Source organism: Blennius ocellaris (assembly GCF_963422515.1).
Source record: "Blennius ocellaris genome assembly, chromosome: 7".
Taxonomy (NCBI): Eukaryota; Metazoa; Chordata; class Actinopteri; order Blenniiformes; family Blenniidae; genus Blennius; species Blennius ocellaris.
The window spans coordinates 15,966,789-15,983,977 of record NC_137656.1 but is presented as its reverse complement, the minus strand read 5'-3'; the positions used below and the strand labels follow the sequence as shown (position 1 = coordinate 15,983,977).

The following is a 17,189-nucleotide window of genomic DNA, read 5'->3' as shown; positions in this document are numbered from 1 at the left end:
CTGAAAACTGAAGCGTGACGTCAAAAATATATGACCACCTACAACACAGTATAGTTATAAATTAAGTTTATTTAGAAAATAATTTTTATTTTTTTTTCCAAAGTGCAGCCACCCAGCTGCATCACATACATCCCTGCACACCATGTTAGCACAGAGAAGGACATTTACTTTGATCAGATTTCGAAGTGAAAATGAATCCTGAAACACTGGATGAGAGGATGAACATCAGGTTGCACAATAATACAGGAGACATTCAGAGTTACTGTCCCATATGTCGCACATAAATACCAAACTAGCAGCAACGGAACAGAGCACAGGACACATGGGCATACATACAAGTATGGCTATCAGCTCTACATACACCAGCAGTGAAATGGCACACGAGACCGCCGTACACAGCACCACGTCAGGTCTCAGAAACACACCGAGTCATTATAACTTAAGACAGCAACATCTTGACGCTGGTCAAGAATACATCTTGTGCCCCCCCCCCCCGAACAAGAGTTACTGGCATTTATTGACTTGACGCACGTGCACACATAAAATATCTGCAATCCGTGCACTGCAGGCTACACTTGGACAGAGCACAGAATATAGCTTCTTTTTTTTCAATGCAGCAAACATTAGCAATGCAACGCTACAACATGTGCCTAACCGAAGTTCCTAACATTTAAAGGAAGTTGAACAAAAGGTCCGTACGTTTTTGATAGTTCACGTTTATGATGCGTACACAGTGCAATAAATACGTGGAAGCTCCTTTAGCTACAAGAGTGACGTGATATTATCCAACGGCAACAAATTCATAACCTATTTATGGCTTCTCAGCATCCGAGTGCGGCTTTGGACTGATCGCGTTAACCTGCATCGCCATAGGGATTTTGTTATGCCCGGCTCGTTGGAGAGCAGAACAAAGAAGGGAGAATGACACAGGTACGGCTTTTAAATAAACTAATAATTTATGGAAAGTGCTCAACTAAAGAAAATCCAAGGCTAAACGTAACATAATAAACCCAAACCAAGGGAGGCGCCTGAAGGGCACCAGCCTTCCTGGGGGGAGAACGCAAGCTTGGATTGATAAGCTTTTGAAAGACTCCAAGCAGGTGAAGCAATTCCCAAAGAAGTGGGAGGGGCAGGCAATCGAAGAGGCTCTGAAAGAGGGAAGCGGAGGCAGAAAAGCACCCTGACTGAGGCCGTCACTAGTTACTGTGTTGTGCTTCATCTCTACTCTAAATGAAAAACACTGAAATTGAGGATTGCCCCAAGATATTTTGTAAATTTTTATGTCAAGAGTAATTCATCCCCCGACTGCTCGCTGGAGGAACTATTTTACCTCAAGAGAAATTGTGCTGCAACAATAGCTGGGTGTTGCCATGTAAAGGTCCTGACTTCTCCCTTGATACTTGATCTCTCTGTACAATGTTGGCTTTAAATATTGTCAAAACATATTCATAAATAAAAAAAACCAATGCATGCATATACCACAAATACAAAAAAGAAAAATGTGTTAAACTCCAAAATATGTGTTATAAAACTGAGATGCTGATTGCTTTGCAGCCCTGTAAGTGCTGTTAGTTGGTATTCTCCTTTGTCGTGATGGTGACAAGCTGTTTTGCAGCCTTGGCAATGTCATAAGCACATTGGATGACCTGCTGAGTGACCAGCTGCATGTCCGGTCCCGGGCAGCCCTCCGAGGGCATCGCCTTCCGGCACTCGCTCTGCAGCCGGCATGCACTGGAAGTCAACAAGCGCAGAGAGCTTCTCACCGTCTCCGAGCGAGGCCTCTGCAAAGGAAAGGTTCATCTCAATACAAAGCTTTGTGTGGATTCATCTACATACTGTTATCTTTGTTTGTGATGCTGCCAAACATAACCTGTAGTAGTTTATATTTTACTTGTTTTATACTGATATTTTTTTATTCTATTTTAACCAGACACCATAATCAGATTAAAGTTTAAACGTTTTAGTGTATATGGTAAAAACATAGAAATAGTTTTCATACCTTGGGAAACAGGGCAGCCATTTCTGTTACAGCCACATGTATTCTTTCTGAGCAGGGCATGAAGCTGTGAGGGCAATAGGAAAACAGATCAGCTCAACATTTTGTCGTCATACTCGCATTAATCTGAAAAAGTGGAGTTAAAGAAAAACATTAGTAGCTCCAAATTTTAAACATCCGAATTCCATAAACGGTTATTACAAGGAATGCTTAGTATTGACAACACACCATGCATCGTCATCATCTTGAACTCCAGAATGGCATCAAATAAAAAGTTATTTAACGGTAAATGCAGTAACAGAAAAAAAAAAAAAATCTCACACAACTGTATCTTACCTTTTCTAACTTAAGTAAATGTGAAGTCAGTCTTTGACATTAGGGGTCACTCAAAAACATTCAAGCGTGCTTCAGCACATCAAAGAAAAAAAAAACAAGAGATGCTGTTAGAAGGTGAGACAGAAGAGAAGGTGAAAGGGAGAGGAAAATAAAACTGTGCCTGGGAGGCAGGGACAGAAGCCAGAGTACCAGGAGGTGGGGTCAGGGGACCGGAGGCTGAGCGGCTGAAGGGGAGACGGCGACTTCTCAGCCCAGGGCACCAAAGTGCTGAAACATCCCAGGCTGTGCCTGAGCCGACGCACGCCTTCACGCTCATATGGTCTGCTTTGATGGAGTGAGGGATGCGGAGGCCAAAGTAACATCGACAGCAGAGTGAGGAGGAAGAGTGAATATGCCAGGGAAATAAAAAGGAACTGAAGGACGTGGACTCAAACATAATACTGACATGAAGAGGAACGTAGGTTTTGAAATGAAAACAAGGAAATGAAAGTCAATATAAAACATGTGAAGTAACTCTTTTCTCATCCTGACCTGTCGTGTTTATTCTCCTGAGCAGCGCGAAGCAGCTCCTGGATGTTCTTGGTGATCTGCTCGGTTTTGCGGATGACGTCTTCTGTGCTGGGAAGCGCCGGGTCAGACTCCATCGCCACATCATCCAGCTCGGGTATCGAGTGGCCCTCTCCCATCCAGCTCCTCAACCTGCTCCTCCTGCAGAAACTGCCCAAAGGCAGGAAAAAGAAATTAAAGCGACCACTAGTGCCTGTAGTGGTTCCCTTGCACCTAAAAATCCCTTAAAGCCTCATTTAGCATCGTGGCGACTTTGGGTTCAATGCATCACTCGGAATGATGCTCTTACCTCGAGTCCTCCACCTCAGAGTCATTGAACGTGTTGTCATAGTCGCTTTCGGGCATGCTGCTTTGCTTCTCTAACTTTGACGCCTAGAAGGAGGGATGACAGACATCCCAAGCAAAACATCTGTTACTGAATATCTGCTGTGAAGCATTACATAAATCATGTCAAATAAATCTGAAAAAAAAACAAAAAAACACATCTTGTAAATGTACCACTTTCTTCTCACTGTGTAAACATGAAACAGTACACCCAAGTCCAAGTGGAATAACAAGAAAAAGTGATGCTGGTGTTGCTGAACAGGCCAATGAAGCTGTGAAGCAAGAGCACGTTAGTAATTCAAAAGGTTTCCGTACAGAATTAGTCCCACAGATAAGCACATTTGTGGCAATTTATTCACAATAGTAATATGAAAATGACTGTCACCAACTCACTGTGATAAACATTAAATACATCAACATATTAACTTGTATATGACTTTTTTTTTTTTTATAAGGCTGGATTCATATATGACAGTAAAACAGAAGGTCAAAGCTACTAATCAGCAACATAACTGAAACATCTCATCAGACACGAGCTTCACTCAAGTCCCCAATCTGAAGAGTAAACTAAACCCCAGAGGGTGAATATTTCAGGACAGGAAGTTGGGGTTCGGATGAGTCCGCAAAGGAAACTAAATCTCATACACTATTTAGCTCTTAACACAATACCTGCTTCTCACACCACTGGGGGTTCACAGCGATCAGAGACATTCAAAGTAACTTGAAGCTGCTGCACGTGTTCATACCATTAGAAGTGTGCCCAAAAACAGAGCCAATTCTTTCATGCGGAACAAAATGCAAAGTCGCACACCTGCACTTCCTTCAGTAGATCCACTTAGTGCAAATAAATGCTTAGATGAAACTTTTTTCTGCTTAAATGGCCACTGGATCAACATTGTTTGGGTTTTGTTAGAAGCTCGCTGTGCAAGAGAAGCATGTTTGTTAGACATCGGGTTAAAAAAAACAACATTCTTACCAGCACAGGATGAAACTCAAGTTTTGAAAATGTTTAAATAAATATATCATAATCATGTGAAGTTATGTTATAAAATAGTGTCCAGGTGCTGCATCACTGCTCAGCTCAACAATCAGCAGCAGAGCTTCTGCTTTTTATAAAACCATCCACTTTTTTTTAGCAGTGCAATGAGGGTGATTGCAGATGATGTCTGATGTAGAGTTAAAAAAAAAAAAAAAGGTTGGCTCATGCAGCGGGGCAGACGTGGAGCAGGAGGGAAGGCAGAGGAGCAAGAAAAAAAAAATTGAGCTGTGGGTGGATTTGCTGCATCCCACAAACTGTGGACTTAGTGAGCATGTACTTAACCTTTTGGGTAGTGTCATCCTTCGACCAAGACAGGGTGGATGGGAATGAGGGGAGGGATGAGGAGGTGGTCACAAAAGCGCCCCTTTCCGTCTAAAGACAGGGTTTGAATCACATTTTAAGGACATGGTCTTAAAAAAAAAAAAGAAATCTGAATGGAGTATAGATGTCCCACGTTTCCTCAATCACTACGCTGCCTAAATTAATATATCAAAATATAAAACGTTTATCAAAGATTGAATATGAAGAAATTTTTAATGATAATATACAGAACCATGGATTTTGGATATTCAAAACGTAGCATTTTGTGAGTGTTTTTCAGGACTAATCCATGCTCTGTAGATTAGATTTATGGATCCTCCTCCTACATTTTTTTGTTCCAGCACTTTTCCTGAGCAGTGTCCTGAAAAAAAAACAAAATCAAGAGCTTTGGAGTGATTTCATTGAAAGAAAAGTAGCTGAAAAATAAAACGCAGTCTCAAATGTATCCAAAGAGTTGTTTCAAGGAAAGAGACGACCCGAGAACAGATGAAGTTAATGTGAGTGTGTGAATTCATCATGCATTACAAAAACACAGAGTATTTGTATGGTAGTTTTAATGCTTCATCAACTTGAAACAGTACAAACCTTCAAAATTTATCATAACAACAGCACCTTCTTACTTATACAACTAGATTGGATCTAACAAGCGACTGCCACTCCTGTAAACAACAAACAGCAACACAGGAAATGTGTGTATTACGCTCAACGAAACAAAATGAGATGTGACGAGAGCGACGGCGTCCGAACGAGGCCGGGAGCGTGTTGCCGACTTGTCCTTGAGGCAGCAGATGAACACAGATGGACACAAAGAAAGGGAAGAATGGAATGTTTGCGGAGAGGGGAAAGACATGAGGAGAAGTCATGGGGGGGGAAAGGGAGGAAGTGGCGAAGGAGAGCAGGGAACGGGCGTTACTTACATGAGGTGGGAAGGGTTGCAGGGTGGGGATACCCTCTTCTGGGTAGGGAGTTTCCCCTTTAGGGAGATAGGGCTTCAGGCCCGAGCCGGTCTCATACATAGACATGGGCCGACTGGCCCGTGCAGACTGCCGGCGTTTCAGGGCCGAGGGGCTGGAGGGGTCAGGGTAGTCTGTACCGCTGGGGATCTGATAGATATTGGTAGTGACCTGCCGCTTGAGGGATGTGTTCTCGCATTGCAGAGATTGCAGCTGGAAGAGACGGTCAGCAACACACTAAGAGGCGCTCTCGGCAAAGCAAGCGGTGCACCTTGACCTGACCTACTTCAGTTTACAGCACAGAGTTATAGATTTTGTTTGTGAACTTCTGCTCCTGCCAACATTAAAGTTTCCCGTTTGGATTTCAACAAATAAAGCTGCACACTTGAAGCTGCCTCAGTGACTCAAATATTCACAATTCTGTGCTTCACACAGCCAGTGTGAACGGTAACTGAAAACACCAGTGAAACCAGGAATACACTTTGAAGAAATATTCACTGGAAATGGGTCAATATAGAAAATTTTCAGGCATTATTCTATGTGGCCTTTAAGCCCAAAGTAAATGTAACTGCGTACATTTTTCTATTAAAAACTATTCTATTCAGCTTTTCAAGTTGCTGATTCTTCATTGAATAATAGCCTGGACACTGGGCCAGCTGCAGGTTGAGCTTGTAAGCATTAAGAGCATACAGGTTATACGAGGACAGACAAAATCTCATCTGAACCACCTAAAATCTCAGGAATAACGTGATCTGTGCATTCGAGATGGATTTTCTCTGAGTTGAAAAAATGCAAAGCAAGTGATAAGCAAGAAAAAGATTGTTGCAAAAGTAAGCAACACAGTCAAGGACAGCTGTATTAAAGACAGAATTACTATGAAAAGATAAGAGACATTAAACAATTTAAAAAAAAAAGAAAGAAAAGAGCATTTTGCCGAGATTGAACTGGCCTTGAATACTGAAGATAGTTTAAATTCAGAACAAATTGAAGAACATTGTGTGTATTGCTTATTGAAAATGAAACAGCAGTAAGGTTTAGCTACAAACCTCCAATGGTATTATTGATTAAACTTTTGAGTCATACTAAAGTTAAAATGTGATGATTTCTTTTTCATAATCTTGGACTGAAACCCAAAATACATCACAACCAGATGCATGTTCTCTCCACCACATTTACACAAGATGCTGCTGTTTACATGAGAGAGAGACTGCCTCAAGCACAGTGAAATGATTTGTATCCTCCCACAAACAACCACAAAACTAAAAAAAAAAAAAAAAAAAATACAGAAATAAAATTGTAAGTTGCAGCATGCTTAAATGGTCAAAATCATAATGTCCACATTCTTGTCATTTGTACCAATTTGAAAACTTGGCATGCTACGGTATCAAAATAATTGAGTTTGCAACTGGTTTCAGTGAAATTTCGAAGAAATGTACAAACAACAATAAATCCACACTTACTAAAATGATTCAACAAAAGCAAAACCAATGAAAATTATCCAAAAACAATCTATGCAGTAAACAAAAGTATATGTGATGAAGCAAGGCACACACATACAGTTTCAGTTAGTCACTATATATTAAAAAAAAAAAAAAAAACACACACAAAAGAAAACATTGTGTTGTCATGCATTTCCCCTAACACATGCTGGTTGTTAGTAACATTAGATTCTAATTTATATATTACAAAAAAAAAAAAAAACAAGTACCTAAACTCTGTGTTATTCAATTGGAACAAGGATGCTTTTGGTTTTCTACAAACAACACAAACCAGCACGCAGGACATGTGGACTTTACATTCAGGCTCAGATTGGCCATGCGGTCCACAGCAGAGGGTGGACCGGCAGGGTGTCGCAGCAGCCTGGTCTCTCGACACGGCCGTCCTGCTCATGTCGCTCAGCCTTCACGGCAGCACACAGGCTGCAGCCTCCACTCCACAGAGGGGTTTCGCGTTGAACGCGAGAGGCGCTCCACCGACTGCTGTGACCCGCCCCTCCCCTCGCCCAGTCCGGCCCCCCGGTGTTAGTGATCTTATTGGTGGAGCGAGGTGGATACCTTTTTCTGCATGAGCCGCAGCTCATCGCTCAGGGAGTTGTTGGCTTTCATGAGCTGCTGGATCTTTGCTTCGGAGGCGGAGAGTGCGTTTTTCACCTCCATGTATTCGTGCATAGTAATCGGGCTGTCCGAGAGGTCGGAGTCCAGGCTCTGGCGATGGGGAGGATATTGGAAAAACAAAAGCGGTGAAGCCACAAAAAAAGAGGGACTCCACCCTTCAGAGATTGCACATGTGAAAATATCACCAAAGTACCTTGGTCCTGTCGCCTTTGCTGGAGGGGAGCTCCTGATCCGTGTCCTCATCAGACGCCACACTATCATAGTCGGGCTGGTCGTTGTCCTGACTGTCACTGCAATGCCTGGTCGCCACGCTCCTCAGGATAAGTTCAACATTGTCTGTATTGAAGGAGCACAAAGAGGAACGGTGAATGCACATCGTTCTACGCTTCAGTGTCAGGAGGATTTTGTTTTGAAAAAATAAAAATAAAAATAATCAACAAAAGAAATATACTAACCTTTGGGACTAACAGTTGAATTCCCTTGCTGTCGCCGCTTGGCGTCACTTAAAATATCGATCACCAGAGTAGCAAACTCGTGTGCGTTAAACCTGGCAAGCTTCTGCCGACCCTGAATGCGAAATATAAAAACCCACGTCGGCGTTATCCGTCTGAATGCAAAGTAAATGTGCCAAAAGAGAAACAGCTCAAAGGGAAGCTGTGCACCGCTGTGGTACCTGATTTCGTGTTGATGAATACTCCGGGTTCACTGGGAGAAACGGAACGACTGTCGTCTCCGTCACCAGAGTGCTGTGATTCTGTGTCGCCAACCACACTGCAAATAAATAGATATGCATTTAATGAGTAGTATGAAGGTTTGAATCGACCTCTTGTACTTGTATAGAGTTTAAAGCAAGGGCATCATACATGCTCCCCAGATGAGACTTCAGCCAAATGTAAATACAACAAAGACGACACATCAACGACTCTTTTCCTTAAAGCAACTGCTGTTCATGTTCTGTCCAGAGGGGGTCGCACTGGTTGGGGAAGATAAGACATCTTAAGGCAACGGTGACGTCAAGAACTGAACTCCAGAGGGCAGCAACTCTCACAGCAGTGAGATCAGTGATCCAGCAGTTGAGCGAGTTACCTTATTGCTAGCAAAGTAGCGTCAGAAGTGAATCCGTGGAAACGTGCGTGCAAAAACCTGCAGGACCGTGGCATGTCTACATCAGTCTGAGCAGGAAACACTGTCGTAGGCAGCAATGCAGATGCCAATACTTTGTAGCGCCAAAACAAAGGAAAACCCCTGGAGTTGTCAGAATCTAAAGGTTTAATTTGGAATCACTTTACCAGTCTGGCCCCGTTCAGAAAGAATGAGAGAATATGTGAAGCTAAATGAGTTTGACACCCTGTTTTAAAGTGTCCCTGCAGACGTCTTCGCTGAAAGCGGCTTTTCTTACCTGCATCGGTCTCTCTTCTGTCCACCTCATCATACACGTCCATGGCCAGTTCCTCGAATAAATGATTACTGAGCTGCAGGAAGAAGAAGAAGAAGAAGAGACTCTAAAACCAAACAAAGAGCACAGCACTGAAATTTTTCAAATCACACGTACTTACAGACTGGAGTTTCTTTTTTGCTGCTTTTGCAAGTTCTGATAAATCTAAACTGCTACAACAGAAAAAGAAAAGAAAAAAATCTCATTAAAAAAAATACTGGCAACTTGATCATGCTGATCCAAATAAAAGACACCTTTTTAGTAATACTCACATGTTTCTGATCCATAAACAGACGGCATTTAAAAGAGATCAAACGTTTCATTTTAATCGAAAAGTACAATTTGTTCCATCAGTTTATAACTACAGCTCAAAGTTAGTGGTCTGAGGTCACACCACTAATTATACTAAATGAATCATATCCTATTCATCCTTTTGGGGAAATGCTTTTCTCACACCGACCAGTCCTATTGCTGGGATGTGGAAGGACAGCGGTGACCCGTCCACAATGGGGATCGACCCTACAAACCAATCCCAAGTCCACTGCCCCATATCTATTTACTGCAATTATAGACCCCTTGTCCAAGTCAACTATTTGACTGAGCCTGTCTCTTCTGGCCCAGATATCAGATACTGCAGAAAGCTCAACAGCGTGTCACAACAGGCCTGGGAGCAAAGCACCAGCCTCACTGCGCTCACTTTGTTGGCCCCATTCAGGTTAAACTCATCGACTCAAGCGCACGTTGATTAAAATACATGCTCTAAATGTCAACACGTACCAACACCCACTCACAGCTTCTGCTTTCTTACCTGTCGGCCATTTGTGGAACAATGAAGTGCTGGCCATTTTTATGATCTGAAAGGTATCAAAAAGAAGTTCTGGCTGATTCCCACATCACTGTTGATACTTATAGGAAATGTAAACCCCGTCCTCTTAGCAGCTCTTAAAATAGTACAGAGGCACTATGCACATGGCAAGGCTAATTAAACACCACGAGCAGTTGTTTGTATCGTTTGCTTGGAGAGCCGCGTGGTTGATATGCACAACAACTTTAAATACTCCGTCATCAATTACCTGGTTTTCGTCCACACAAGTAAAATGCCAGTCGATCAGTCAGTTCATACTGAATCTCCACCAGCCTGTCAGCCAGTTCGTGCTGCCCGGCTTCTCTGGAAACACACATTTAAAGTTGTGATTCGTTGCATTTCGAAAAGAAGTAGGGAGGACCAAGCTATTTTGTTTAAGGGTTTCAGGACCCACCTGGCGTAGTCAATGGGAGTTTTGCCGTTGCTGTCCAGAGCTCCAGGATCCGCCCCATAAACGGTTAACAGCTCAGCCTGAGATACTTGTCCTGCCTTTGCAGCTACATGCAAAGGAGTGTTTCCCTTTTCCTGCAGGAGACATTGATTAGAGCAACAAACCATGCCCAGTTAAAAAAAAAAAAACTGTATAGTTTAATGCAAAGAGTAAAACAATGGTTTTAAAGTCTTACAGGGTGAAAAAAGTTTGCTTGTGCTCCAAGGGACAGCAACCTCAAACAAGTCTCCAGATTACCGGTGCGAACACTCGAATGAAGTTGCTGGGGGAAGAAAAAAAAGAGAGAAGACAGATTACATTAGACGAAAATTCAATGAGGCCTTGTGGAAAAACATGTTGTTTTCTCTTCATTGCTGTGAGCACATTTTTCTCCCACACCTTGCTTAAATCCTTTGCCGTTGAGCTGTCATCCTCCCGGCAAGGCATGCGATGGACGAACGCCAGCATTTGATATTTGGCTTTTATGAACTCTGATTTGTTTGGGCTGTTTGGGGCAACATGAGACACAGAGATTAGGGGGAAAAATAAACAACGCATCTCGAAAATCTCAAACGGAAAGAAAGAAAGAAATAAAAGTCAATTCAGAGGAATATTTTAATCTACAACGACTCCTCAAAACTATTGTGACTCACTGGAGCTTGTCCTGAGGGTTGGCCTTCCGTTTCCCGCTCATCACAGACGCAGGGTCCAGGAGAGAGTGCTCCCATATCGAGTTTGCGCCGTTGCTGTATAACGTGTGCACCATCTACGCAAAATGAGAAACCTTATAAGCAAAACCTGTCCCGTTGACTTCAGCTGCAGAGTGCCGACCGGCCGCAACAATCCCCGTCCTGCACCGCGCTCGCTGTATTTGAACAAATTCAATACGGGGATATACAACACAGGGATCCGACGGCAGATTTAAATCCAACATGCTGGATTTAAATCTGCAGTAATACAGCGAGTGTGACGTCAGAGCAGGTTTAGCCTCAAAGTGCAGCAAACTATAAAAGGGGCTCAAGACGTGCAGATAAAGTGAACGTATCGGGGGGTTTCTCTGTTTACCTGGAGCTGAGTAGGAGGCCATGGCGTGTGCGTCAGGTGGCGGACTTGAGAACTATGTCTGCCCAGACTCCGGTGAACGCTGCAGCACTCGTCGCAAACCAACACGCCTCTGTTCACCGACGCCCAGCGCGGCTCTGAGGATGGGGAGGAAATTGACACAGTGAGGACAACGGCGATGATTTGTGAGGCAGCGAGTCCCCCGCACTGGTCATCACCATCACCCCGGGAGTCAGGACTGACCAGGCCTGGACTCTGTCCAGTTCAGTGGCGCTGGAGCCGGTCCCAGGTAGCCCTCGATAGGTCACTTCATGCTTTATCGACTGTTTCCTTTTTAATCAATTTGATTTTAGTAGAAAACTTTCCAATATCCCTTTTAAGGTTCCAACACCTTTTACTAGCTTATAGTGCAGGTGTGTATGTTGGTTAATTTTTAAATAAATGCTTGCCCATTTGTTTTTGAAGCACTTTGAGTTACAAGTTAATCGGTGAAGCAAGTGTTTTTAAAGCACCTAATATGTTTAATCTACTGACGAGCTTTAAAGAGATGCTGATTTTTCTACCATGACTTAACATAAGGCTACAAAACCACTGAGAAAAAGGCAAACCAACATGTTGGTGTGATTAACTGACTGACAGGTCTGACTTATGGTTCCAAAAATGGTGGAAAAAGGGTCAATAAATCACATCGAGACAGGAAGATCTGGTCTGGTTAGATCAAAAATTGCTGATATACTCAAATGTTCACACACAACCGTGAGCTGACAAAAAACGCAACAGAAAATATCCAGTGAGTGGCGGTTCTCCGAGCCAAAGTGCCTTGCTGATGTCAGAAGAATGGCCAGAGTGGTTAGAAATGACGACTTAAAAACAACCACTCATTCAACTTTATTTATATAGCACGAAACAACACAGTCACGTCTCGGTCCTTTTCTCCTCCGAGCTAAAAAAAAACAACTGAAGTTGCAGTTCACACAAGCTCATCATAATTAGACAAGAGAAAAATGCTGCTGTTCAGATGGTGGGATTGCACTCGGAGCCCTTCAGTGGCAAGTTAAACGCCCTGGCACATCTGAGTGTTGTTGCGGACCATGTCCACCTTCTTCTAAAGGGATAGCATGATGTGTCACAAAGCTCAGATTATTTCAAGCAAGTTTCTTGACGACATTCCAATAGAGCACCTTGAGGGCGTGGTCGACAGGGACGTTATAGATGTGCAGCCGCCGCACCAAGACGTCATAATCAGTGTATATTTCCAGCACCTTGTTGAATCTCTGCCGCCGTGAAATAAGTCAGTAACAGAAGGCAAAAATATTACTAGCAAGGCACATCTCGAAAGTGGCCAGTGAGCATATAAATGTAATAAAACAGAAAGAACAAGTGTCATTGTTTTTTCTATCTTCTTTCACAAATGAATTAGTTGGTTTCATGCAAACAAACCAATTCAAAAAAGAAGAAATGAAAAGTGGCCAGCGAAAGGGGTGGCTTTTAATAGAAGATTTTTCTAAATACACATAAACATCCGTTACGTTCAGGCACCAGCTACACAGAGTCTCTAACTGTTAGGTGAAGCCACCACGCATTGTGTAAAAAGGAAGTGAAGAATACCAGTTGGAGGGCGACCCGATAGCGTAGCTTCCTTTTTAACAAAGACAAATGGCTTTCAAATGCGAGCGCTTTCCAGCTGTTTGCACAAGTAATACACTCGCGTCTGAAATAGTCACAGCCCAGTGAGAAGTGAGGGAGTGCTCGATGACCAAAATAAATAGGGCTCCTTAACCTTGACCTGTTCAACACACTTCCTGGAGCACTAATGTCACAGGGTGGCATCCGTACCCACAATCTGACCGTAAACATTCCCACGAACCAAAAACACTGTAAATCCATACGACAGAGCTGGAGCCAATGAAGTGTTAAGCAGATTGAGAAACTGGCACTGTGACGGGGTGGGGTAGGGGTGGGTGGGTGGACGGGGGGGTTGTAAACCACCAAACAGCAGCTGAGGTGGAGGAGCAACAGCTGCAGGAGTCTGCCGCTCAAGATTTGGTCCCCAGTTTTCACAGTCTCCTCCCGATGTCCCGAGTGATAGTGCTGACGTGCCTCTTTTACCCTTTCCTCGACAAGTGCTGCTAAATTTAATACCACATCTTAAATATCTAAAAATATTCACACCCAACAACTGGTCGCGGCCATACGGTAGGGCCACCCAGGCCAGCTGCTGTGGAGACCTGAGGGTTAACTCATTCCAATGACGTGATGAGAGACAAGGTGTTTCACGCTGGGCACGCCGTTTTCTTGATTTCTGTTTTGAACTCGACAAGTTATCGGTGCGAGGGTGTTTTATACATTTGGGACAAATCAACAGTCTCCCACCGCCACCTTGACATGTCCAGCGGTGCGACAACAAATGAAAATCTCCTCTGCACTAAGAAGTATGCGGTCAATTCTCTCAGCATCCTGTTTTGCTTCCTGTGCCTGCTGAGAAACATCACGTCATTGCTGCATAAGTGGGACTTCTCAAAGTACCTCAGACACAATGCGACAGCTATTTACTCGGCTTCCCCGTGTTTGATTTTAAAAGCTTACGCACAGGCTTATCACTCACCCCGAAAGCTGCTTTTAATATTCAGACCGCCACGAGAAGATACTGGCCTTATCTGAAGGGTAAAATCTGTGGCCAATCACTGAAGCTATTATTTTTCTGATGTTGATCAATGATACAAGCGAAGAAAAAAGAAAGGCCTTCCCTCATTGAGTCACACTTAGTCATTTTGACAGTTGTTTGCCAATGTTCATCACACATTGCTCTGAGGTCTAATTTTTGGATGATGTGAAACTGAGGCTTCTTGAAAAATTAGGTGGGGGGGAAAAGGAAACAGCTGATATACTGCTGGAGAACTTTTTTGTGACCGAGATGATAAATAACTGGAACGATTTCCAGAGCATTTTGTCGCCGGACCTCATATTTAAAAAATGGCAGGAAGTGTGTCACGTCTTCCCCTAAAGGGATTAAATACATACTACTTTTTCAAGTCTGTAAGCACAAATAAATTTGGCCATGTTTATATCCAGTTGTGTCGATTGCAGCTACTGGTCACAAGGATTGTGCCGATCATCATCCCGTTTAAGAACAGACGATGTTGCACCTCAAAGCAGGGCCAGTACAAGAGCAAATTTGTCCAAAATAGAAAAGCTGAAGCTCGGAAAGTTGATATGCCACAAGCAAACTACCTACGTTTGACATAAATATGCCTTTATAGCAAAAAAAAATGAACCTCATTCTACACACATGACTCGTGTTGTGCACAAGAAGTGAAAGTCCGGAGCCCTACTGACATTTCCTGGATGAAGCAGCCAGCCTGACTGTACTTTAGAGGACCTCCCTTCTGTACTCGCATGTAATTTAATAAAGAGACTATTAGATTTTAAACTTAAACACCCAGCTGTTAGAAAGCATGCTTAACAACTTCAACTTCTATTGAGGTCAGACTTGCCAGGACTGCAACCTATTTTAAGTCATATCTTAAGACCTTTGTTTTTGTGAATAATTAAGATTTTGTATTATTTTAATTCTTCTTTATGAATTTTCCCCACATACTGCTTAATATTGTATGATATTTGTTTTATTCTTGTCAAGTATTCCATCATATTGTAAACAAAATAAATCAGATAAAAATTAAATTAACATCAGCGTCCTTGCATGAGACTAGAAAAGCAGCAGGCTTGACAACACAATCATCAGAGGAAGTTTAAATAGTGTACAAGTGGATTGTATAGTAGTAAGCTTTATTTCTTGAACAAGGTTCACAAAAATACCTTTGGTCTGTCATCCCCTTTTAATGTTTCTGTAAATCGTATTGTTAACTTTGAGTTTACTTTTGAATTAAACATTAATACATTAGCATATAAGGAGAATGAAATGCTTATAATGACCTGAACCACTGGAAGAAGCATGCATCTTAATTGTTTACATTTTTACAGACATTGTTTACTGCTTCTTTATTTAAATACTCTTTCTATAATCTCCAGATTTTTTTTTTTTTTTTTTTGGGGGGGGGGTTCAGTTTAAGGCAAATAATTCTTTGATTAGATGATCTTAATATCTTTGTAGTTTGTTTTGTACCTGTTTTAGTGTTGTGTTAAAAGTACTGAAAAGCCTGCTCTGGCACACGAACAGTAAATGACACACCTTACCAACTGTAAATAAAGAGCAGAGTAGGTCAGTCACCTCTGATAATCTGATTTAATCCAGCCTTGGCCACTGAGGGACCAAACATCATCGTGCAAATGAGAGCCAAACAAGCTTAATCCTGCGGGCTGTTGTGTGTTTCTTACCTGGGACGCTGCAGTCTGCGCAGACCTCGGTGTTCCTCAGGCGTTTGGACATGCTTGGCTCCTGCAGAAATGTGTTTTAAACCGAGCGGGGTGCAGCGTCCGCTGTGCTTCTCATTGATGTGGAAGACGCCTTCCGCGTTAGCTCTCACCAGCTAATTAAACAGCGACGCGAACAGAAAGCATGTAGCCGCCGATCGCCTCCTGCTTCGGGCTGGCGTCTGCATTATAGCCGCGACATGTCCTCACAGGACAGGAGCGGGGCTGTGCGCCTGGGAGTTCGCTGACTTAGCAGCCACCTGTCCTGCTAACTAGCTGAGCTCGGCTGGTACTTCACTCTTCACTGAGGCGGACGGAGGCGCTGCAGCGGTCCTTGCGGCAGCTGCACACGGGTCCATTGTACCCGCAGTATAGACTCACAGGAAGAATCATCTTGGCAATATAATGGACAGCACCTCACACTCAAAGTGGGATCAATCACTGAAGAGTATAAATGCGCGACGCTGATGTATGAAGACATATTTAGGACTGGAACGATTATGCAACATGATACTTGTGTTCCCATTTGCAATGTATTGGGACGACGCAAAACCTGACAGGCTAAACTGAGGGCAGCTAACAATTTTAGACGTGAGTTTGATCTATTCACCGCCTGCTGCTCAGTGACTAATGGGACTACGGGTGTTGAATTTACATTTTCAAACAGTCTTGTCATTTAAAAAAAAGTTTTTTTATTTAATTTATGAATTAACGCGTCTCGGAACCACGATTTATTTTAGGATTCAGTTATTAATTTAAAACTCTCAAATCATTCTATACTTTATTATTATTATTATTATTATTATTATTATTATTATTATTATTATTATTATTATTATTATTATTATCATCATTATTATTATTATTATTATTATTATTATTATTATGTCAACCTTTACAACAACAAACGACTTGACAAGCTGCAAATATAAAAACTAGGCTTAAAAAACCAAACTAACCAAACTAAGTAAGTAGCCTGTTCAAAAAGCCACTATGTATTATATATGCACCCATCCATGTTTATAATTACTTTATAAGTAATCAAACTAAATGTTGTAAGTCTTCACAAATATATTCCTTGTTTCAAGTTGCAGTTGTCTATTCTGTGTTTATAACACAATACATTTAACAGGTTTGTAAGGCAGGCAGTGGTCTTTTTTTTTTTTTTTACGGCCCGGCATCGCAGCCGCCTGAACGGGCGGTCCAGGCTCAAATTTTCAACCACTTCTCAACAAGGCGGGTCGGTTGATTCCATTTTTTCGTGACAAGTAAAAACATACGTTTCCAACGTTTGATTTCAATATGTTTACTTATTTGATGATTTCATCATAAATGCGTGATAAAAAAAACAACATTTACGAGCAACTATTTGATGC

General features: G+C 42.4%; 1 protein-coding gene across 4 annotated transcripts; it reads right to left on the bottom strand.

The window, feature by feature from the left end:
- Positions 1-72: 72 nt before the first annotated feature.
- git2a (G protein-coupled receptor kinase interacting ArfGAP 2a) lies at positions 73-16,097 on the bottom strand. Of its 4 annotated transcripts, none has more exons than XM_080499144.1 (21): positions 15,778-16,097; positions 11,446-11,579; positions 11,034-11,146; positions 10,780-10,885; positions 10,577-10,663; positions 10,345-10,475; positions 10,159-10,253; positions 9,894-9,939; positions 9,207-9,258; positions 9,050-9,122; positions 8,324-8,421; positions 8,106-8,217; positions 7,844-7,986; positions 7,591-7,740; positions 5,501-5,749; positions 4,545-4,634; positions 3,189-3,271; positions 2,864-3,049; positions 2,522-2,656; positions 2,000-2,063; positions 73-1,781 (listed from the first exon to the last, which is right to left on the bottom strand). In XM_080499144.1, exons 1-21 carry the CDS (start codon positions 15,827-15,829, stop codon positions 1,569-1,571), a joined length of 2,412 nt encoding a protein of 803 aa, XP_080355270.1. In that variant the 5' UTR covers positions 15,830-16,097; the 3' UTR covers positions 73-1,568. The 4 variants fall into 4 exon arrangements, with proteins under 4 accessions (XP_080355270.1, XP_080355269.1, XP_080355267.1 ...); XM_080499143.1 differs by having other exon boundaries at positions 2,522-2,653; XM_080499141.1 differs by lacking the exon at positions 2,522-2,656.
- Positions 16,098-17,189: the final 1,092 nt, after the last annotated feature.

Coding starts and splice junctions, on each gene's coding strand:
- git2a (XM_080499144.1), bottom strand. CDS start 15,829: ATGTCCAAACGCCTGAGGAACACCGAGGTCTGCGCAGACTGCAGCGTC. Junction 11,147..11,445: donor GGCCTCCTACTCAGCTCCAG/GTAAACAGAGAA, acceptor CATTTTGCGTAG/ATGGTGCACACGTTATACAG. Junction 10,886..11,033: donor AACCCTCAGGACAAGCTCCA/GTGAGTCACAAT, acceptor TGCCCCAAACAG/CCCAAACAAATCAGAGTTCA.